Genomic DNA, 24,295 nt, shown 5'->3' with positions numbered 1-24,295 from the left:
AGTTACTCTGAACAGGCAGGCAGCTTAAAGAGATGTTCTTGAGGCTTGGGAAACAGGGGGTTCTGGTGTTTGTGTTTCTAATTTTTAAAAAGCTCCAGTCACTCTGCTGAGCTTTTTGTGATGGTGTTTCCAGGGTTTTCTCTTTAGAACTCAGAGTCCAGTCTGAAATTTGTACACACATTTGTGCCCTCTGCCCACAACACACCCATAATCTGCCTGGGCAGACATGGCATGAAATACAAGGGAACAATTTAATTGCTAGTGCAGTCAGGGACATAAACTAGTTCTTTAGCCCTTTACACCAGTAGATCTCAAAGTGCTTTACAAAGGAGATCAGTATCATGGTCTCCATTTTACAGATGGGGCAACTGAGGCCCAGAGAGGTGAAGTGACTGGCTCAAGGTTATCCAGCAGGATAAAAGCAGAGCAGGGAATTTAACCTAGGTGTCCTGAATCCTAGTCCATGCTCCCACCACTAGGCCACATTGTCTTCTATAAAGAGACTAGTAGTAACTTCAGTGGACTTTTTCCCACTTATGCCACCAATGATATTAGCCATGATCAGTAGCCCAATAGGTGTCTTTAGCTAGAGAAATCCGGAACTGAGATGGGCTTGAGTCAGATCCCCAAATGCAAACACCCCCAAGCTTTGTGGCAGTTCAGATCCAGGTAGAAACTCAGAGATGTATCATTGGCTCTATAATGGGCAAAACTGAAGGCCTGAATGCGAACATGCACATATTCATGAACTTTGGGAAAATGGGATTCTGGAAACAAACTTTCCAGCTCTAACCTGTCTCTAATCTACAGTAGAATTGTATAAATAAAAGGCCTGATAAACAACCAAACAAATCTGCCACTCGTTAGAAATGTTGTCCCTTGGAGAAGTAAAAATCCATACATCCATATGTTCCCCTACACTCATGTCCTAAGCCACAGTCATGGGGTGCATCAGCTGTACATCACCCTCATTGTTGAAGCTCCTACTTGTTTCATAACCTTATGCCAGAAGATACCATCACTGCTAAACAATGGTACTGGTGGACTGTTTGTTATTTTGGCGTTTCAACATTAAGACTGGCCTCTCAAGAACAGGAGTACTCTCCTTTCCAGAGAGGAAGGTTCATTTACTGGAGCTGTCTTCTCTCCCTGTTTCATGAAAAGAACACATTTTTTATAACTCATACAGGTAGAGAAAAAGGATGAAGAGTCAAATTAGTCTCTGCTTTAACTCTGTTGGCTTCATTAGCATTTCAGGGAATGAATACAGGGATGAATTTTCCCCAGTGAATCCTGTAACTGTTCAGAGCCATCAGGAAATGGTTTCTTTAATTGCTGAGCCTTTCATACTGTGCTTGTCTTCTCAGAAAATGTTCATTATACCCTCCCAGAACCATTTGTTGAGTCAGAAATAGGATCCTAGAAAACTGAATTTCTACTACCACTCTCTTCCTGGCACTAAATCAGGTGGTACTTCAATGGAACTACTCACATGAATAAAGCGAGGCATATGTTTAAGTACCTTGCTGAATCTTGGCCCATGTGAAGAAGGGGAATACTGGGGATTTGTCTCAAGGAATCATAGATATTAGAGATGTAAATGATCATATAGTCCATTCCCCTTTGCTGTCCAGTGTAGCAGCCAAAACTTCTCTCTCCTTGATGGTTACAGGTAGGTGACTGTCATGTCCCCCATAAATCCTCATATAGCCAAGGCAGGCATATTTAGATATTCTAATTTTTTTCCTTCTAAGGTCATTATGTCAGGCCCATTGCTGCTTTTCTCTGAGTTCCCTCCCTTTATTAACATCTTTTTGGTATAGAGGTATCCAGAACTGTATGCATTACAGTAAATGAGTTTTGCATTCGGTGCAGGATGTCCACTCCACAGGCAGTTCCAGGAAGGATTGTGACTTTCTCTACACAGAGGAGTCCTGACTACCAGTCCATCCCTCAATTCACTAGAGAACCCTCCCATTCTCAGCCCTAATTGATGCATGCTTCCACATTTATTAATAGATCTACTTTCTCTCTAGTATCTCTTTTTCTCTGGGTATATTTGGCTATCTTTATTCCACCTTTAAGCCCTTCACTTAGCATTAATCATACATTTGATGCTCTTATATTTCCTTTCACGCCTGCAAACTGACTCATCTGTTTTGGTTCCCTTCTGACTACTCCATTTCAATTCCTTTTTTTACACTCAGCTTTTTGGAGTGTCTTTTGCTAAGCCACATTGGCTGCTTCTTATTCCTTGCATTCTACTTTTTCAGAGAGATCACAATCTGTTGTGCCTTGGTTATGACATATTTTAGCATGCTCCAGCCTTTGCTCATGCTACACCATCCCATTGCACCATTCTCATGAAGTTTCTTAATTTTTGAAATCTATCATTCTTTGTATTGCTGCATTCTTGTCGTCTTAGAAATATCTATCTATCATAGGCTGTTGAACAGGCATCAAACACCAGAAGATTTGAGCCCCTCTGGCATATCAAGGACTCTGGCACACGTGGGAGGATCAGATTAAGGACCTTTCTACGCTAACGCAGCCATGTCAGGAAACCTGGCTGCAACCAGGCTGTCTCCAGCCCAGTTACAAATATTGTTCCAATTTGTAATGTAGACTGGATTTCAGCTGTGGTCCAAGGATTTAACCAGTTGTTAAACACAGTTAAGGTCCAACCCACACACAATAACTGAAGAAAGGGAAACCGCATTCCTTTTATTTAGAGTGCAGGCTCATTAGGTTGAAAAATACATTTGAAATAGACAAAAGCCCACTGAACAACAAACACTCCAATACAGAGTAATGTAACAAACTACACAGCAGGGGTCTCAGGAACAGGATTGCTCTGCTAACATCTTTCAGACTACAGGCCTCAACACAGCAAATAGTGGATCTAGTCCCTTATGCAAACATCCAAGGAATCCTCATTGGTGCTTCCTTTAGATTTCAATGAGTTTTTAAATCAAAGATGACTGTATGATCTGCAAACCATAAATCCCATTTGTTGTTGAGCCTACTGTACCAGTTGTGGGACACTGATCATTAGCAGAAATTTAAAGGAGAGGAAAGCAGGCAATGTAGTTACATTTCACAGATATAGGAGGCAGCTACCGCAGCCAAACAAATTGTGCAATGTGAAAAGTATTCATCGGATAAATGAAATAGAGGGAATTGGATTGATAACAGGACACAAAGCCTTACACAGATTTCTAGGTCATTGGTTCCAATTGAGCCCTGGTCAGCCGGGATCAAAATTCTTTACTCTGAACACTAGTCGACATCCTGTATGAAATGAGCTATTTTCCTAGTGGATGGGGTCCATGTCACATAAAAAAGCAGCACAATTGGTCCCAATTGATCTCTTTGTTGGCAGTCCCAGTGGAGAGACCAAGAATTGAATGAACATGGAGAATGAACTCCCTTTGCCCTTAGAAGTGTTCCCCACTTTGTCATGGTGGAAGCACACTGGTGAGAGATACAGAGGATGTTTGCTCTGCCACTGTCCCGGTGCTTATAGGATAGAGGACATCCTCCTTCTGGGATTGACAGTCCAACACCTTTCAACAACACAAAATGTATCCTGTACTCTTTATTATTAATCATATGTAACTGTTCTAATTTTCTCCAGCAAGGGCTGTGCAGTGTGATTAGCCAACCTCCTGGAGGACTGATAGGTAATCTGGTAGGCAAGATAAATACAAAGATGCTGAATAGGAGCTTCATTAAGGAGGGACCTTTTCCTTCACAGTAGACGTACCCAGGGAATTTGCATATTTCTGCAACATTATGACAGATTTATTTCCAGTCTGGCACTTGAGGGTTTTAATGTCATTATGAGTGATCAAAAATAATGATATAACTACACAATGCAGCGGTGTGGGAAGCACAGTATTAGCTATTACTCTTTATTAATATAGACAATTATTAACGCTGTGTTAAAAGCACAGTGGGATGGTGCACTGGGGTCTCATTCACAATGGTGCCTGCAGCAACAGCAGCTGCACTGAAAAGGAACAATATCAAGGAAAAGTAACTTGTTCTCACCCACAGAAGGGAAATCCCAAACCTCTGTCACCTCAGACAGGCTCATACAAAATGGTCAAAAGTTCTCACAGGTTCTCTTCATTTAGCAACAACGCCAAATAACAGGGTAAAGCAAGGCCCCATCTACAGTACTTTCTATCCCGTTAGGAAATGATATGTCAGAGGCTGTGTTGCCTAGGAATAAGGCACGAGACCTGATGGCCAAGAGACCTGATTTCTATCCCCCACTCCGCCACTGGCCAGATTGTGCAGATTCTTTACTGCTCTGTGCTTTTCAGTTTCCCCAAGTGTAAAATGGGCATAGTGATGCTGACCCTCCTTTATAATACACTTTGAGATCGATGCATAAGAGCGAGTATTGGTGATGGTCTTATTCTATAGATGGAAAAACTATACTCTCTGTAAAATGAGGGCCTTTTTGAAAAATACAGAGAGAAAACTACAGTAAACCAAACAGTCTAAAAACATATGATGTATATCTCTCAGGACTGTCACTTGAGTGTAGAGTTGTTCCAGTGGGCCACCTTACCTCTGTACCAGCCATGCCAAACAAGATGTCCAGCTCCATCTCATGGCACCTACATGAACAGAGTCTGTATCCCCTCCTAAGACATCTCTCACTGATTCTGGATGCTTTCCAGTCTGTTACCACTTCCTAATTCATCCTCCACCAAAATAAGGATCAAAAATTCTTCATTTCCAGAGATGTGCAGGCAGAAGCCTCCACTCACAAATCCACCATCGCATCCCACTTGTCATTGTATTTAAAGAACATGGGATCTGTTTCAGAAAGAGGGAAGTGAAGCTGATTTTTTTTTTTAAGCAAAGCATTTGCTCCTGTTGTCAGGTACAGGTGGCTATGGAAAGCTGGACTACTAGAGTCCTGGAAGCATCAGTTGTAAAGGTCAATGATTGGTCGCTGTGTCCTTACCTGTTGCTAGAAATGTATCTGCTCATAGTTGTTTTTTGCAGGGGACAGCTTCCTTTGGGTCATGCTCCCTTCCCTAAAAAGAGGGAACTTCTTTTATATCCTCTTTTGCCAGAGGATGTTGTGAAGGCCAAGACTATAACAGGGTTCAAAAAAGAACTAGATAAATTCATGGAAGATAGGTCCATCAATGGCTCTTTGCTAGGATAGGCAGGGATGGTGTCCCTAGCCTCTGTTTGCCAGAAGCTGAGAATGGGCAACAGGGGATGGATCACTTGATGATTACCTGTTCTGTTCATTCCCTGTGGGGCATCTGGCATTGGCCACTGTCGGAAGACAGGATACTGGGCTAGATGGACCTGTGGTCTGACCCAGTATGGCCATTCTTATGTTCTCTTATGTTCTTATAGCAAAGTCCAGCTTTTTGTTCTTTCCTCCTCCTGTGCTGGTGTCTTGGTGCATTCTCTCTCATACTTATTTGCCGGATCATGACAGAACCTGTTAATTGTAGCCTTTGGGGAGTCCACCAATGTAGAAACCTGTACTTTCTCCCTAATGCGACATGATAGCAAATTGCACATGGTTATCAATATACAGAATGTGATATGTTCAGGCATAGCTAGCCATCACAGCCATTTTTCAGTCTTTCCATCAAGTCGGTGTTCTAACCGGAGTGTAAGGTTTCCTGTGGGTTACATCCTCCTACTATGACCACGGGGTATTCATGATGATGTTATTCTTGGAAAGAGCCCATGGCTCTTTACAGAGCTTCACTGGATCGAAAGGGTTCCACCTGAATGAAGGTCAAGAAGCTGATTTCATTGTTCCATGGTACCAGCAATGGAGATAGGGGAGCATTCCATTCCTATTCTTGTGTTCATGTTTTTATGTCAGGGAGGCCATAAGTGACAGTCATTAGTGACAGTCATTTTTCAGAGTCATTATTTTCCATCCCTTCCCACAGTGCAGCCTGAAAGATATTCCTGCCACTACTAGGAGGCGCTTTCGCTGATGGGTACCACCTCCAGAGATACAGGGAATCGCCTCTGCCGTGCTTCTAACCTGATCTATGGCACAGGCACCCTGAGGTCACACATTGAATTTCAGACCTCACACATGACTGAGTGCTTATATACCACAATGACAGCTACCTAGAAAAATGAAGAAACTAAAGATATGAAACCAACTGCACTATCATCCAGGTGGGAAAGGATCTATCTGATTATTTGCAAGCGAACATAGTGCTGGGCAATATGAACTGGAGTGTAAGATCTGGAAATGGAAGTCCTTTAGCCACAAAACATATACAATACAGACTGTTGCAGGGCAGGCATCCTCAACATTGCCCTTACTCCTGATCTGGAGACACCTCCTCTAAGGAAAAAGAGTAGTTCAGATTCTATAAGTATTTTCTTTCTTCTAAGACTGCCAGCCAGGAGGCCAGTTAGTGCCAGTTGGGGTGAAGATTTTCCATGTGTGTGCATAAGAGAGAGGTGGGGACTCTTGTCCACTAGGAACAAAACAGAGACCAGTAACCCATTTTAGATACTGCACCTTGTCAAACAGTAATCAGAGGATAATAATTTTTGGTCACTGATAATCTGAGCCAGATTCAGCGAGAGACCTAGAAATGAACGTATCTGTGTTCTATTACCAATCACAGAGCCATCCAGCCCCTGCAACATCTTTGATTCTGACATGCTAAGGACAATATGTCTGGGCGGTCCATTAAATCCCAGGAGAAAACCACCCATCTGCTTTCGGTAGCTTCCTAATGTGGGAAATATGAGAGCTCATGAATCAGAAGTGAGACTGAAGTGTAAAATAAAGATATCCAGGTTATTAAAAATGAGTCCTACCCTAAAATGAAGGGGTTGCTTTCTTGTTAAATAAGCAAAGAGCAGCACCATGTTCCTTTAAAAACAATTGGATTTTTGGAACTGACTCAGAAGTTGAAGAACTTGTCTCCTTTGACTGTTTATAGCTTTGATGGAGTACAGGATTTGTGTGGTTCCCTGCAGGAATGACTCATTACGACAAGCAGTAGGTGAATTGCAATGACTCTGTCTCTCAAAATTAATCCATCAATGAGTGAGAGCTGATAGTATGCAAATAGGTGCTGTTTTCTTATAGTCTGTCATGATCTGCAAGCAGCTGTATCCTCCAGTTTATTTCTTCTCTTCTAGGCACTGCTAATTTCCATGATTGCTGTTATGGCTAAATGGCATCTTAACATAATTTGCATTATCTCCATTTGATGTCAGTTGTTATTGTAGCTTTGTAATATTCTGCAGAATACATGTGATTCTCTCAGATATGCCGGTGAGACTGTGTGCCAAGATTCAAATGATGGAATATATGTGATTCAGTTTAAATTTCTTCATAAAGAGATGCCTCCTTGCCTTGCCACTTTCCAGAGAAGGCTCTTTCAGTAAAAGCCCAGAGGTGAACCACACAACTCCAAGTGGCCTGCAAGAGTTTCAAAAATGTATTCCCGTGTTGAACATGAAGGTACTATGCTAGTACCAGATTGTGGCTTTGCAGATCATCAGCAAAGTCTGAGTTGCTGTCCATTCCAATCAAACAACTTTTGCTCTCCTAAGAAACCACATTCCTTATCAGGAAGTCATCCTTGAACCAGCCCCTATCCCTCCCTCCCATAAACTCCCTCTTCCAACAGACACCTGGCTTAAGACTAATGTTTCTTTCCATTGTCTAGACGTGCAGATTTATTTCAGGTACTCTGAGACCAGGTCATCCTGTCAGTATTCTTTCCTGTTAGTTCCCCCATCTTCTCTCTCTCTCTCTCTCTCTTTCCCCCTCCCTTTTTATATCTTTCCCATTTTTCTGCAGTATTGTAGCAGCTTCTTCCATTGGGGACCATCCGACCTACATTCAGATCCCACCCAATAGAAACACTGAGGCTTTGCTGCACCCTTTAGCTACATATGTTTTACGGTGGAAGAGACTAGTTAATTTTTGCAAACCTTGTAGTAAGAGTGCATTGAGCACCTGTGGCTAAGCAAAGAAATATCTGCACATCAGTTAGCACAGAGATGACCCTGTACTCCTAACCCAGCTGAGATCACTATTCAGCACCCCCCCCCTTTTCCCCTCAGGAATTCTGTGCATGGGATAGCCTGGTTTGTGCTAGAACTGTCCCGCACAGTTCCTTATTTTGAGTGCCAAGTGGCTATGAGCTCAGACCTTCAGACAGGCTCTCGTGGGCAAATTTCTCTGCTGTTAACAAGACTTCCCAACTACTGTACTTAGGAGTATTTTCACAGAATGTAAAAGCCATGGTCTGCAGAGATCACAGTGGCTCCATTAGTATTGAAACAAACCGCAGTATCTTGTTAGCTGAACTCAACAGCCAGGAAATCTAAAGATGATTGGCATATTCATTCTGAAGTGACACAGCGTCTGCTCCCCTGCACAAATGAGATTCCGCTCCAGTCAGTCACTGCTTATGTATGATCAACTTGTCATTACTTAACTGATCCTGGGGTGATTTGCTATCAGCTCCTTTTTGGGGGGAGTGCAGAGAGGGGCAGAAAATGTATGTGTTTTATTGTAATGATGGGTACTTCATGCTCATGAGTAACCAATCTGGCCTCTCCCCACACAAGCTCCATAGATATCATGTACTCCAAAAAATTCCCACAAGGGGGTGACTGCAATTCCTCAATAAATCCCAGGAGAGTTCAGCACAGTGGTATGTAACTCTATGGCTGAAGACAGGGTGAGCGTCTCCCTTTAAGGGTAAATTATGGTATTGCACTCTAAATTCCTCTACTGCAAAAATAAACAGTGCCTTCAGTTCACTTCCCCCTCCTTCCCTGGGGGAAAAAAATCAAAACTTTCTGGTGGGAAAAATAGTTTGGAACTGCTACCTCTTTAGTTGACTGAAAGCTCCTTCCTTAGTCAGCTTGCCTTTCATCATCCACCCTGATTCTCTCCAACAAGGAATCTGGCTTTGAGAGGTACTTCGAGGTCATAACAAGCAAATCCCAAAGGGGTCTAATTCACTCTCAATATGTGCTTGTAACTCTTGACAAGATTACAAACTGTAATCCAAAACCAAGCAATCACATGGGCAGTTTTCAGATGATGTCTCTAAGAAGGATTGGCTTTTAAGAAAGGATTTAATTAATTTGCACCAAACAAAATATTCCTTGCACCTTATTTGAAGACTATAAGCAGCAGCGCTCTATGATTTCTTTAGACTGTATGACTAAGAATAATATATTCTTGATTCAAGCCCCCCTTTTTGCTGTAGAGAGGGGTCAGGAGAGGAGTAGGGAAATGATTTTAAAATCATATTTTTGAATTCAGTTCTTAAAACATTGAACTGTTGGGTGTGGGGATGAATAAAACTGGAAGAGTATCAGTGGTTCCTCTTTATCAAACAACCTAGTGTGTGAGAAAGACTTCTTCGAGTGTACCTCACACATGGGCAACAGTGGGTCATTACCGGGTGTGACTCCTATGGAGACTAAGGTGACAAGACCATGACTCATGACTTTCAGAATGAGCCAATGGCTGACTGGGATCAGCAGAGCTGCCATTTGAGGGAAGCCATGGTTCAAAACATGGGCCCATTTTCTGACATCAGTAATTCCAGTGTAAACCCCAGTAACTCCATGAAAGTAAATGAAGTGACTCCAGATTTATTTTGGTGTAACTGACAGCAGAATCATGCCTATTAAATTCTGATGAAAAAAGGAACCTCTGCTCTGAGGGCCCGATTTTGCCTTGGGATCTAGATACACAGCTCCCTTTGGGCCACATACTGCTTGGTTATGTCAGTGCAGTGCGGTTGACTTCAGTGATGTTATGTTACTGTAACTGAGAGAATTGGATCCACTGGCTTCCATGTTCATCTGAAGACAAAATTTGGCCCCAGTGGTCACCCTGATGTTACACCAATTGTGAAAATTGGCTGTTGGGCTGGGAGTCCAGATATTCATTAAAAGCAAATGGCCGACTTGGTTAGGCCCAAACTATGATCTGCTGTAAAGTTGGTATAATCTGATGACAATCAGATAATCATAATCATAATCAGCAGATGACAGAACGAGGAGTAATGGTCTCAAGTTGCAGTGGGGGAGGTTTAGATTGGATATTAGGAAAAACTTTTTCACTAAGAGGGTGGTGAAACACTGGAATGCGTTACCTAGGGAGGTGGTAGAATCTCCTTCCTTAGAGGTTTTTAAGGTCAGGCTTGACAAAGCCCTGGCTGGGATGATTTAACTGGGAATTGGTCCTGCTTTGAGCAGGGGGTTGGACTAGATGACCTTCTGGGGTCCCTTCCAACCCTGATATTCTATGATTCTATGATTCTATGATGGTGGCATCTCCCGTGCTTGCTTAAAAGCTGTTTAAACCATACAAAGTATCCATGGATTTAAAAGTAAACAGCTACCATTTTGGTGGGCACAGTCCCAAACAACCAAACAGGTATGAACTTTACCCCTGTTGCTGTATAAAAGCAAACTCAGAGTTCCTATTTCAAGAGCTGTCTGGAATCCCACTGAAATCCTTCATGGGACTGGTAGATGAACACAGAGAAGGAAATGGAAGGTAGACATGTTACTGGGTCTGATCCTGCAGATCTTCAATATATGAGCTCTACCATTACCTCAGTGGGACTGTACTCATGAAGAAAGGCTGTGGGATTGGGCCCACTGTCTTCTGCTTTATTCTCTTGATTCTTCAAGTGCCCTCAGGGCTGAGGTCATGTCAGGTCACAAAGGCAAGTTCTTGGAGCTCCGTGTGATCTGTATATGTTCTTTATTTATTCAAAATGTGAGTGCCTTTACAGTTTAATCTGCCATTCTCTCCCTCCCCTTCCCCTTGGTGAACTCTAATTAAACTTTTATTCCAGGTCCATCTGGTTGCTAGAAATGCTGGAGATCACTGCTGTGCTCATGCTAATGTTTGCTGTGTATTTTCTAGGCTGGATGCTGAATAATAATATTTCCTAAATTTGCTTTTGCTCCTGTTTCCTCTCCCCAAGTAGCAGACTGTGTAATATGGGATATGAAGTGGGAAATTTGCACTCACTGGGCAAATTTTTTTTAAGAGTTCAGGTTTTGAACAAACCTGTTTCATGTTTGCACACAAAAATGTTCGCTGTGTTTTTCAGAATGGGTTTTCTTTTCTTGTTTCTCTTTTCAAAATCCATTCTAACAATTCCCCTCACAGCAACTGTCTGGTGTGTACTCAGTCAGAAAGTGGGGTTTGCATGTTTGTTTGTTCTGCCCAAGGCGTGGCCCATAAATGTGAGAGTTCTCTAGTCCAGAAGAATCCATCTGGGCTGTCTTCCAGAGTTCAGAAGGGAACTCCTTGCCAGTGTCTGACCCAGATATTGGTTGTGCCCACAACAATCTCAGGTTCCCAAGCCTGGCTTTTGCAGTGCCAGCGGTGGGATTATTTTTTCTCCCCTCTTTTCTTTCTGCAATACTGTCTGGGAACTCAGGCTCACACTTTACCCATGACCTGACTTTCCAGCACTAAGAATAGCAAGTGTAGTGCAACTTAGGTTCAATATCGCTGGAAACAAGACACAGCTGGGAATCAGGGAAGTCAGATTAGTCCATCCTTCTGCAACCAAAATACATAACAGGAGTACAGGAGTTCCTGTTTGTTTGTTCCTAAAATTGAAGAAAAGGGGGATCATATACGAAAGGGGAGCTCTTGGCAAAGTATTTTGCAAATCTTGATGAATTCTCTTGAGAGTAACTGTAAAACTTTGCTCAAGATATTAATGTGAAAAAGAGACAGACAACCAGAAGCTCAGCAGCCAGACTGAATAAGGCCTTTCTGAAAAGGATGCTGGATCCTAGCTCCCCTTACTGCCCAGGATCATTGGGGTGGATGGTAGGCAGTGGAGGCTGGTGCCACCTGAAGGTTGGTAGGCAAATTGGACACATAAAGTTGCCCTCAGCATCAATTCACAGAGTGGGTAAAATATCATAATGTACTTGACTTAAAGCAGCGAGAGCTGAGGACCCTCCACTGGGGTGTAGGGAGGCAACAGGCAGGATCTCATAAAGAGCCTGGAGTATAACACTAACATAAGACCATAAGAGCGGCCATACTGGGTCAGACCAATGGTCCATCTAGCCCAGTATCCTGTCTTCCAACAGTGGCCAATGCCAGGTGCCCCAGAGGGAATGAACAGAACAGGTAATCATCAAGTGATCCATCCTCTATCACCCATTCCCAGCTTTGGGCAAACAGACGCTCGGGACACTTAAGAGCATGATTTTGCATCTCTCTTGCTAAGAGCACCAGTCTGCCTCAATGCCTTGAAGAGAAGAGCTAAGGCACAATCAGTAGAAGCTCATGGTGCCTTGCAAATCCACAAAGGGTGTTTGGGCAGAGTACCAAACGTGATAACCAATGAGTTGTAAAAGCTCCTTCTAACCCATCTCCTGATTTTATCAGGCCCCTCTTTCTCTTTTCTTAAGAGACACCTGGTCTTTCATAGCCCCAGCACAGTCCATTACAGCCTGAATGTGGACCCAGTGGCCATTTCTCATTTGCAGCATGGGAGTGAATACTGGCGAGAACCAAGGGTCACCATTCCTTTACCCCTCCCCCCAAAATTACGCAACCCAGGAAAACCAGAATAGCGGAAGGTGTTAGGTTACTTGGAGAAAGGTGGCTCTGACACCTGAAGGACTCAGTCCTGCAACCCCTACTCACAGAGCAGTCCTTACTCAAGCAGGGAGTCCAACTGGCTTCAATGCTTACATTGGCTGGAGAAAATGCGGCTCGCATAAGAGATGCAAGAACTGGTCTTTGGTCTCTAAACCAGTGCGCAGATTTAAGAGCAAAACTGCTTGAGGTATCAAGGCAATAATTCTAATGGTAATTTTGAACTGTTTTTGTCTGTCTAACATTCCTTTTTAATCCCCATCCTGCCTGCCCCTTCCTTATGTAGGGTTACTTTAGTGATCCTTGGAATGTTTTTGACTTCCTCATCGTAATTGGCAGCATTATAGACGTCATTCTCAGTGAAACTAATGTGAGTATTACTCTACCCTCCCCAGGATACCACCACCACCACCTCCTCCTCCTCCTCCTCCTCTGTTTCCTTCTCTCTCTCTTTTTTCTGGTTTTTTTCCCCCCTCTAGTCATGCTTTTATTGAACTTGCCGTCGTCCTTCTCCTTCTCCCAGGGAAAAAAAAAGGAGGGGGAACCGCCTCCTTCTTTTTCACTTGTCATAGCACGCCCCTGGCTGTGACTGGTGAAAGCGCACAGAGTTTGGGGTGTGTGTGCTTTTTTTCCCTCCAAAGGGTAGACATGCTTGAGTGTAACTTTCTGACTAACCAGGCTTTTGTTGATACCCTCCAACATGTGAAACTTTACAGAGGTTTGAGCAGCCAGTACTATAAAGTGGTAAGAGACTATTTAATATGCCCACGTAACCTCTTTCTTTTCTTATTTTTTTCTCTTCTCTCCCTCTTTCATGCTTTTTTTTGTTTTTGTTTTATTTTTGTTTTAATATTTTTTTACCTTTTTTCCTTTCTTTCTCTCTCTCTCTCTCTTTTTCTCTCTCTCTTTTCTCGGCTTCTCTGCCACATGCAGCACTATTTCTGTGATGCATGGAATACATTTGACGCCTTGATTGTTGTGGGTAGCATTGTTGATATAGCAATCACCGAGGTGAACGTAAGTAGCTGGCGTCTGTCCATGATCGTGCCTGCTCTAACATTCATTTGTCTTTCCCGGTTTTCTTTTTGTTTCTTCCCCCCACTCCTCCTTTTAAGGATTGTTTTTGTTGTTTTGAAAATTTCTTTTATTTTTTGTTTTCTTTTGTTTTGACTTTTGGAACGACTTAGAGAACTTTTTGACTGTTGCATCATTTTCTTTCCCTCATAATCAGCCTGGCATGAGTAAAACTGTATAGCAGGAAAATCAATGGGAAATGTGGAGTGTAAGTGAGAGTGAGATTTGTGCCATGGGAAGTTGCAGGAGTAGTCCCAGTCCAGGACTCTCCATGGCATTGTGATACTTTCCACTCCACAGAGGTCTAAAGGCAACTCTTTCGAGGTGGAACTTTGGGAACCAAACCTAGAATCTTTTGTGTAGATGCCCTTTGGTCTTCCTCCAAAAAAATCCCAGCATCCCAGTAGCCACCGAGAAACCTGTCCCTACTTTTCCATTTTCATTTGAGATCAGGTAAACTGGGTAAAAAAAAAGTCTATTATTTTACAGGGTAGTTTCCCCCCTATGCCTTGGTTCCCCACCACTCCAAAAAAATCCATAGAAAATGTACATGGCCATGTCTCATTTGATTTCCCACTGGACACATTTACACATCACAAAATCCACCAGCACAATTGGCACTAATTAGCACCACTTCTGGTTATCTCAGCAGGCAGGCCAAGGATTGAATGGCCCCTGGAGACTGAAGTGAGTAGCATAAGGTTTATAAAGAATATATTTTACCCGCAAACGTCATTGTTTTTTTGATGGGACAGGATAGAATTACAGAATTAGTGGATGAAGGAAACATAGGAGCTATAGTAAGTTACATTTAGATTTGAGTTAAGCATTTGATACTTTAGGCCATCTTTTACTGAAAGCAGTGCAAAACTCCCATAGACATCAGTGGAACAAGAATCTCAATAAATCATATTTGGAAACTTAAATCAAAATGACTTGGACAGGAGCACAATCATGGGGATTGAAATCTGGCTAAAAGACCATAAAAATAGCCTGGTGTATGAAGTTGGGAGGAGGGCTCTCAGCGTACCACAGGTTTACCCTTATTTAATGTCTTCATCAATGATCTGGAAGAGAGAGTAATACATTGATGAAATGTGCAACTACACTATATGAGAGTGAGTTAAAAAAAACAGGACAGAAATATAATTCAAAGGGACTTAAAGAGTTTAGAAACATGGACAATAAAGTAACAAAGAAATTTAGTTTAGAGAAACCTGAGAAGTAGAAATACTGCAAAAAGGTGTTAATGGATAGCAAATTAGACATGAATTTGCAATGTGATGTGGCAGCAGAAAAGGCCAATGCAGTTTTGAGTTGTATATGTACAGTAAAGGTATCGTATCATGTAGCAGAGAAGTAATAGTGCCCTGCTGTAACTTTACCTGGGATGCTGCATTAGGTTTTGGGCACCCCATTACCAGAAAGATATTGACAAATTGGAGGGAGTTCAAAGAAGGGCAGTTAAAATGATTTAGGGAGTGGGGAGAGTGATTTGTCTGTGGAAAACTGAAGAGTTCTCCATATATATTGCTTGTAGAAGAGACAACTAAGGACTTGTCTACATGGTGCACCCCAGTGTGGAGCATGCTAACTGCCCTGCGTGGCCACTACTGGTGAGCACTAGAAGTTCCCTAGTGCTCGTTAATGTAGTCCTGTTTCAAACATTAGGGAACTTCTAGTGCACACAAATGGCCACACAGTTCAGTTGGTGCGCGACATACTGGTGAGCATTAGAATTTGCTCCCCAGCTAATTTGCACTAAAGCACCATGTAGACAAGCCCTAAGAGGGCAGCCTGGAAATAGTCTACAAACACTGAAAGGGTGCAAACCTCAAAGATGGAGAGGCATCATATAGCATAGGCATGGGAGACAGGAGCCAAAGGGCCATTCCTCCCTGCACACACTTTTTTCATGATGGCTGCCCCTGCACCATGGGCCAAATGTGAGTGAGTGGCATTGCAACCTGGTGCACAGGGTTGCAGTGCCACTCAAATTTGGCCAATTTTGGTGGCTTGGCCCTCCCACTTTTAAAATCCTCCAGTGCCCATCATATAGGGTGAGGAAAGGGGTATAATAATTAGAAGTAATGAAGTGCAAATTATGCTAAATATTTCTCCTGACTGAGAGATTAATCTATGGAATAATCTTCCAAGTAAAATGATGGAAGTCCATTCATTAGGAACATTTAAAGCCTGAATATATACCATAGGGAACAACCCTGCTCTGGTGGGGAGACACATTTGATAACTGAGTCCATCTTTTCAGTAAAAAGAAAAGGAGGACTTGTGGCACCTTAGAGACTAACCAATTTATTTGAGCATAACATCTCCCCACTGTATTTTCCACTGAATGCATCCGATGAAGTGAGCTGTAGCTCATGAAAGCTTATGCTCAAATAAATTGGTTAGTCTCTAAGGTGCCACAAGTCCTCCTTTTCTTTTTGCAGATACAGACTAACACGGGGCTGCTACTCTGAAACATCTTTTCAGTGTAATTCCCATGATTTCTTCCCATGTAGAAGGTTTGAGGCACCTTGTCAGGGTGTTGCAGGGAAGCTCATGCTATTGCTGCTCATGCTGTACCTGCTGTATGGATAAACAGAAGTCTTCAGGGTGGTCAATATGATATGCTTCATTACCATGGAATTTGTACATGAAAAAAGGGAAGAATAGACCAAACACGGCCCCCTCTCTTTTCCACCCCTGTCTGAATTCAAAAGCATTTGTTTTCAGTCTAGCTCCTAAATCTGTCAGCTTTGTATTTCAAAATACATAGAAAAGTATGATAAATGGCATACCTCTATAAGACCATATCTGTCCAAATAAACAATTGTCTTTCTCAGCTGAGAATGCAGGCAGGGGCAGCCCTATTCCCTGAATAGAAAGTACAAATGACACTTAGTGATGGTCCCTGTGTCCCCTCTAAAGAATTCCCTCCTACTATACAGTTCCCACAGATTTCTGCACATGTCTTTTGTTACCTGGCATGTTTAAATCTTCTCTCTTTATCTAGGCAAGTCCTTTGCTCTAAGTTCCTAACATTTGTTACTAAAAAAATGAATCATTGTTACGCAATCTTTTGATGCACTGATAAATGAGCAGCAGCTAAGGATGGAGTTTGTTCTGAAATGTTTGAAATCCCCTTGAACTTATAACACTATTGAATAAGAGAATGTGTTGTATGTTGGTGTGTCCTCTCAGATTCCCTTCCTGCTATCAGCACTTGGTATACTACAGCTTTAGCAGATGGGCATTGGAAATAGCAGCCCACATCAAACGGACAGTTGTCATCTTCCCAATAAGTGTGATGTAGTTTATCGATGCATCCCTCCCCTTCTCTTAAGGAGCTTGTTGCTTGCTCACTGTTTGTGGGTCTGAGCAAACCTGCCTTGTTTGTCTGCATACTGTCTTGTCTTGTTCCAAAAGACTTGGAGTCTGAAAAAGCGAGAAAACACACACACACACACACACACTCCACTAGATGAAGAGCTTTACACCCCTCAGGATCAATTAAGGTGCTTCTGCCCACCTGATTAGCAACTGACGAAGCTTAGTTTGAGATAGGGTCTCAGAAGGTGCTGGTAGCATTCCATATAATCATTTCTTGAAAGTGAACCTATCTGGCTCAGCTTCCTTTATCATAAGAAATTGTAGATGTGTGGATATGTAGGAAGACTCCATGAATTCTACCAGAGACCTTCCCATGCAGATCAGATTACCTGGGAAGCACTTATGCACTACAGCAATAGCTGCTATGGAAAACCCTAAGATAGATCAATAGGTGCCTCGGTTTGTGTGTAGCTTTACGCTCACATCTGTGTGTGCAATACTGCATGTACTGGGTTTCCCCGTGACAAGTTTTTTAAATTGTTAAAAGAGAAATTCCCAGATCAAAAACTTCATTCGGATGTGGGGGGCAGAGGCTTTTGTGAGTGTATTCCTTTGGTTGTAGTATACATTCCTGAATGTGTTTGGATAGCTATGTGTAGGGCTACAGATCTACCTGAGAGTGTGCATTTCTTTAGATCTGAATCAGTGTGTATGCATGTATGTATTTGTGTGCACAGGTAACCCATTGGTGAGGGTGTCTTACAGGTCTCCCTCAGTGCCAGTCCTTACGGGATATGATTTGTTACAGCCCCCAGCTAGAGGGGCTTGGCTTTTTCTCTCAAGATGTAGTAGCTCATGCTTTTAGCTCTCGAGGTCCCCGGTTCAATCCCAGATGTGTCGGCCAAGAAGGAGGTGGTCACGCGCACACATGGGTATGCATAGTTGTTGATGGAGTTGTGTGCGCCTTGGAGTAGGTGTGTGGGTGGGTGTTTTGTATATGGCTGAATATATGAACACAGTATCTGAGTGTATGTGTATATCTTAAATCTGCACATCTGTTGGAGTGCGTTTGGGCGGCTGAAAATATCTGAGAGCATAAGTACATAGACATGTTTATCTGCATGCTTTTGGGTGACTGTACACATGCATGTATATCTCAGTGTGTGTGCATGTTTGTTAGCATGCCTCTGTGTTCAGCATTCTAATTAGAAGGTTTGCAGATGGGTCAGATCCTGAGGTTCTCCTCAGTTTTTCTCAGTCCTTACACAGGCAACCCCCCAATGAAGCCATCTCAGTGACATTGAAGTGAATTCACCACTAGTGCACATTGCCCCAAGCTCGGGCCTACTTCTAAGTTGAGGTTTAGAATGCATTTCAGTAACGACTCTCTCAACTGTACCTTTCAGAGTGACAGGTCTCACACCACTCACAACAGACACAGAGTTAGTTTAAGATCTCGCATATGAGAAAACCTCAGGTAGTGACACAATTTCTGCCAGATTCACTTTTACATGGCTTATTTTCAAGCCCATTGTGTAACTACATTTTCAAAACTTTGTCTCTCAATTTTAACAAATGTTGCACAGCTAAATTCTCTCCCACAAAATGCTTTAAAAATGTAACCCTAAGCATTTGATTATTTCAGTTGCCTTTCATGGCTGAGTGTATATTTTTGGCCACCCCTAAGAAGCAGCTAAACTTATTTATTTATTTACTTACTTACCTTTAAATTCTGGCATTTAAAAAATTAATTCCAAAGCAGAAGCCAGGTCTGCCAAATTTCAGCCATCAGTGAACGCCAGGACCTAGCTCCTGAGAATAGAATTCATGATGCTCTAATGGCTGGGGCTAGAAGTCAGGACTTGTGGATTTTATTCCCTGCTCTGGCTTATTGTGTGACCTTGGATTTAATGGCTCTATGCCTCAATTTCCCCATCTGTAAAATAGAGATAGCAGTATTTACCTAACTTACAGGAGTGCTGTCCTGTGAGTTACCTTTTACAAAGCATCTTGCGATCTCAGAAGAAAAGCATTATGGAAGTAAAAATGATGAATATTGATAATAATAATAAGGTCATGAATCTCTGCATTATAGGAAAGGAAATGGTACAGGAGTTGAACAGAACAGAAGCCAGGGATTTTGGAATACATTGTCCAAGAAGCAGTCACAGGGACAATTTTAGATGTCCTTACTTTCCAGATCAGCAGATACAGTACAGTATTCGTTGCTTTTTGTTCTTACTGGAGCTTCCTGACAACCTGCTAGCCACTTCCCTGGGTGAAAGAAGTTTCTCGTTACATGTTCCTGTGTAGTATTGGAGAGAGAAATCAAGTTTGATTTGTGCACTGTGTTACTGTGCCCAGAGTGATGGAAAAAGACAGCCAGGCCTGAGTCACTGAGAAAGCTGCTCACATAATGTCCTCCCCCTCAGATTTTATTCAGAGAAAGCAGCTGACACATCTTTGGTCCTTAGGGTCCTTCTTCCTTTGTTCTATTCCCCTTCAGTGTCAGACAGCTTTCTGTTGCAGCTGAATCTTCATTTGCTGCAGAAGCCAGTCTCGCAGCAGGACATGCTTACCTGCCTGGGCTCCTCTGGCAGAGCTGCTGCCCTTAGCCAACTAAGACTTTGTTCAATTCTTTGAACACACTGGGCAGTTTGCACATATACATTGCATTGGCATGCACAGATTTGAGTATATCCATTTATCATGCACAGGTGTGGGTATCTGTGACCATCATTATATTTGGCTGTGTCTGCGTACCTTGAAAGAATGTAGGGTGGGTGGATTTATATTTATTTATGTCCAGCCACAAGTCTTTGTCAGTGATCTAGGCCATGTTGGAATGTATGGTTGTTCCTGTGTATGTCAAAGTGACATGGTGTCTGAGGGCGTGTAGTTGTTACTGGGAAGGAGTGTCTGCGTTTATATCCACCTGCCTGTGCCCATCAGTGACCATGAAAATATTAGCATGTATGAGTGTGTCTTTGTATGCTGAAGCACACGCAAAGAAAGTAGTACAGAATGGGAGCTACAGACTATTAAGCAGCAGTGAGACTAATAGCCAGAAGATCATGGTATAAAGAGCTCAGCGAGTCGTCCTCTGAAATGTTGTGGGTACGAGACAAGATTATGAGGGGTGTAAGCAATTTGAGTGGTTGTGTGAATAAAAAGGGAAATCTCCACATGTAGATTGCCCTCCCTTTGTAGAAGTCCATTTTTGTCAAGGAGTGAGCAGTGTGTTGAGTCCTAGAGCTGATGGAAATGTTTTCTGACTGGGAGGGGCAGAGGAAAGAGAGAACAGTGAAGTATGTTTTCACTTGCTAACCAGTTCTGCAGTGATAGAGCTGGTGGCCTCTGGACCAAAGAGCTCTGGTAAATGACATCGCATGAGGAAGTATAGAGAAAGCCAGCCAACTACATGCCTTCCACAAGCAAATTTCACCCAGATCCAACACACAATACCACCAGTCCTCCTCTAGTCACACAAACACTTTGTTTCTCTGCCTGATATTTAGGAAGGCTGAATTTATTTACATCTTGATATGGGTCTGAAAAGTAGGTGGTGTTATAGAGGAGTTTGTAGGGGTTCACCAGGGATATCGCTTTGTTGGTTCTGGCTTTAAAGAATTTATGAGATCAGGTACAGTATGGACAGAGACACCCAAGCCTTCAGATTCTAGGGTTATCTGGAGACCAGTGCAGTGATTTCTTCTTTAGTCCCTTGGTAGTAAGTAAAAAAGCCTCCCTTTAGAATCATCCTGCTTCTGACTCCAGTAGATTTCATATGATTGTCATGAACTCCTGCTCCCATTCTCTGGAATATTTATGAAACAGCACATACTCAAGTCTCCCTCTTACCTTCTCTCCTGAACCCTCTCTATTTACACCGCCCCTTCCTTTCCCTCTTGCTCCCCTCTATTTGTCTCCAGCCAGACCAAACCTCACAAGATTATTTTCACCCCCAATCAAGAGTCTGAAGGCAGAGAACCAGTGGCTCAAATCCTGCAGTCCTTACTCAGGCAAAACTCCCACTGGGCACTTTATCTGAGTAAGAATTGCAGCACTGGGCCCTATCCAACTAAATTCTGTATAAGCCTCACCCCTGCAATGGGAGCAAGGATTGGTGGAAGGACGGCACACATCTAGCCTGCACTTCAGTTGGGACTTGCATCCATCTCTGTCGCTGCATCTGTCCATCTGTCTCTCTCTTTCTGTAGCTGTGCCTGGCTGGTCCTCTCAGCTTCCAAGCCCTTTGCTCTCAGAGTTTGGCCATCGGGCGACATTCGAAACAAATCTCCGTAATTCTGAGCGCTTGCTCAAAGGGTCTCAGGGAGGGGTGGTATTTACATGTCACTCAGCCTTCCAAATGCCATTTGGGGAGCAGAGTTTTCCAAAATACGTAGCAAAGGGCTGTTGAAGCACAGCAGCTTCTTTTGACATCCTGTGTCGACACCCTTCTTGTTGCCATCCTAAAAGTTGTGCATAGTTTGATACATACATATATGTGTGTGTGCGTGTGTGTACACGTGCAGATATCGGAACTCATTTTATTTTTGTAAAGCTGCTGATAAAACCGATGGGTTGGTTTGTTTAGAATTTTTTTTAAATCATTCATGGTGTTTTTATTTCTGTAACAGTAAGAAGTTAACGCACCACTGTGGCCCCCCCTTCATTACAATAATACCCATGTAGAAACATGGCTGTGGCAAAGCATGGGATAGCATGGTGCAGTCTTCTCTTTGTGGACAGCAAAAAAACAACCCAAACCATGTTATAACCCTGTTTTAACTTAGCCATCTACCACTGTTAAAACATGAGTTTGTAGCACATTTTTCTGCCCACAAAAACTAGAAGAACGTACTAAAACTGTGTGACCATACCCATGTGTGAATGGGGTTGTTTTTGTAATGTAGACGGAGCCTTTTTTTGTTTTTGTCTTAACAAATATTTGTATTCAGATTTTCCAGACTGCATCATACAACTTGCCCATTCCAGAGGAGTGCTCACACTTACAGTCTTTACGGAATGTGGGCTGTCAGAAAAGAACATGTTTTTTGCAGAAATGGAGGCAGTGAATACCAATGACTCCTGCTCTCCTCCCCCTCAACCCCCCACATCCACCCAGGCACTTGAGCCATTGCCAGCACCTAATGCTAATAGCAATTCACCACCACAACAGAAAACCGTGGGATGCCTGGGGGCAGGGGGAAATGCATCAAAAAAGCATGTATTCCCCAGTTTTATGGAAAATGCTGAAATATGTGATTTCCACAAAGCTGCATGTTTGGACTCAGTCATTGCTCCAGATCCAGGACACATTTTATTGCAGAGGAGATTTAAAAGCAGGATAAAAATACATTGACCACTAGTTGTGGGTGTGTTAAACCAATTATAATCTGAGAAACAGACAATACAGTGCCTGTGACAAATTTTCCATATAACCATATGATGTTAACAGCAGTGAAATCATAGGGAAGAAGTATGGTGGTATAGAAGATGGTATAAACTCATCTATGGATTCAGGGACCCAACGCACAGGTTTTCTTATCTGGCATCCTTCTAAATCAGTGATACTCAGACTGAGACTCGCAAGCCACGAGTGGTTCTTTAATGTATCTCCTCTCTTTGGAGATCTCTTTGCAGCATGATATTAAAACACTGAGTGATTTAATTATTAACCAATCTAAATTATTAACCGGTCACGATGCCTCTACAATGTTATTAACCAATTTCGTTGATAAAATAATCATACTTGGTCAGTCATTTTGCTGTGAGGATAGATAGATAGAGTAAATGAAACAATGAATTCACACTACTGTGACTCTTTTGAGTAATGTCGGTCGCTAATTTTGCTTCTGAACCACTGAGGTCTGAGTATCACTGTTCTAAATTAAAACATTTTGGACACTGATTAAAATGGTGGGACAGTGGTAGATTGACAGGTCAGTACATTACAGATTTGTATCCTTCACTTCAGAGCATTCTCCAGAGCATCACATTTCCACAAAATCATGTTGCCACAGCACAAATTTTGTGACCCAACAATACACCATCATTCCAGGTCCCTTGGAGCCTTATCCAGCTCCCACTGAAATTCATGGAAACATTCACAATGACTTCAGCAGGTATTGGATTGACTGATGGCCAATATCTGCACTCCTTACTCAGTCAAAATTTTCATTAATTTGTAAGATCTTCAGAGCAAAAACCTTGTGTTCATTCTTGCCTGTAAATTGCATACCCCATTGTTGGTGCTATATTAATAATAATATTAGTGCAAGCTTTGATTGAGTAAGCAATGCAAACTTTGACCCTGAATCTGTTCAGTAGTGAGACACACATATAGCATAAAAAGCATGTTTAAAAAGATACATTAGGTTTTCTGATCAGTATTTGAATTTTCTTCTGGTTTTGTTATCATCTAACTTTTGAGGTAGTGCTATGATATCATAGTGCTGTGCATCCTCTCTCTTCACCTGAATGCCTGACTACCAGCAGATGGGGAAGATTAATCCCCTCTTCTCTTTTGTGCATTCCTTCTTCACCAGGTCTGTGCACTAGACATCAGGATATCATGGTGATGGGCACCATTCTAAAAACCTAGATGGACAGACAGTGGATCCCCTCTGCCTGTTATATGTGACTCCTGATGTTCCCATTAAATAAATCCAGTGGACCAGCAGGACACACTTGTGTGGCTCCTTCCCAAGGCCAGAGAGAATGTGGGCTGTCAAAGTCACTGTGCCTTGCCTTCCTGCAGTAAACCTGGATGGGCTGCTTCTCATGGGGATTGGCTGAGAAGAACACAGAGTGCTGAGAGCAGCTTCTGCCTCACATATCTTCTTAAAAGTCTGATAAATGGAGCACAGTCACACCTGAGTCCAGCTGACCTGGCTCTAGGGTTTGGACTGGTTCTGATGCTCTGCAGATTTACAGCTGGAAATGCAGGTCTGACTTTAACCAAATGTAAACTTGACTAGGGCAGGGAACAACATGTTATATGCCCCTGCCCCACGTCAATCTTCACCTCATCCACCCACTTTTAAATCGAGATGTATCAATTGTGTATGCAATCTGCTAGCCCTACACATTGGCTTATCCAAGTGAGTGGGAGATAATTTGCTGCATGTAACACATGACATCACTTCCTAAATGGAACTGACATAATGGCCAAGGTGCCTCTGCTCCAAAGAAACATCTGCTAATTGAGAGCATAAAAACAGATATTGGGAGACGCCG

The 24,295-nt window shown here is 42.6% G+C and overlaps 1 protein-coding gene across 1 annotated transcript in view; it reads left to right on the top strand.

Annotated features, from left to right (window-relative positions):
* CACNA1C (calcium voltage-gated channel subunit alpha1 C) overlaps positions 1–24,295 on the top strand; it is a 704,641-nt gene that overhangs the window by 611,322 nt on the left and 69,024 nt on the right. The window contains exons 30-31 of the mRNA XM_078849824.1: positions 12,933–13,016; positions 13,580–13,663. Of these exons, the coding sequence (XP_078705950.1) occupies positions 12,933–13,016; positions 13,580–13,663 (168 nt within the window). The remainder of the gene's footprint in view (positions 1–12,932; positions 13,017–13,579; positions 13,664–24,295) is intronic.

This window comes from Lepidochelys kempii, chromosome 1, assembly GCF_965140285.1.
Source record: "Lepidochelys kempii isolate rLepKem1 chromosome 1, rLepKem1.hap1, whole genome shotgun sequence".
NCBI lineage: Eukaryota > Metazoa > Chordata > Testudines > Cheloniidae > Lepidochelys > Lepidochelys kempii.
Note: the sequence above shows the minus strand (reverse complement) of the source record. Positions and strands in the feature narration are given on the sequence as shown.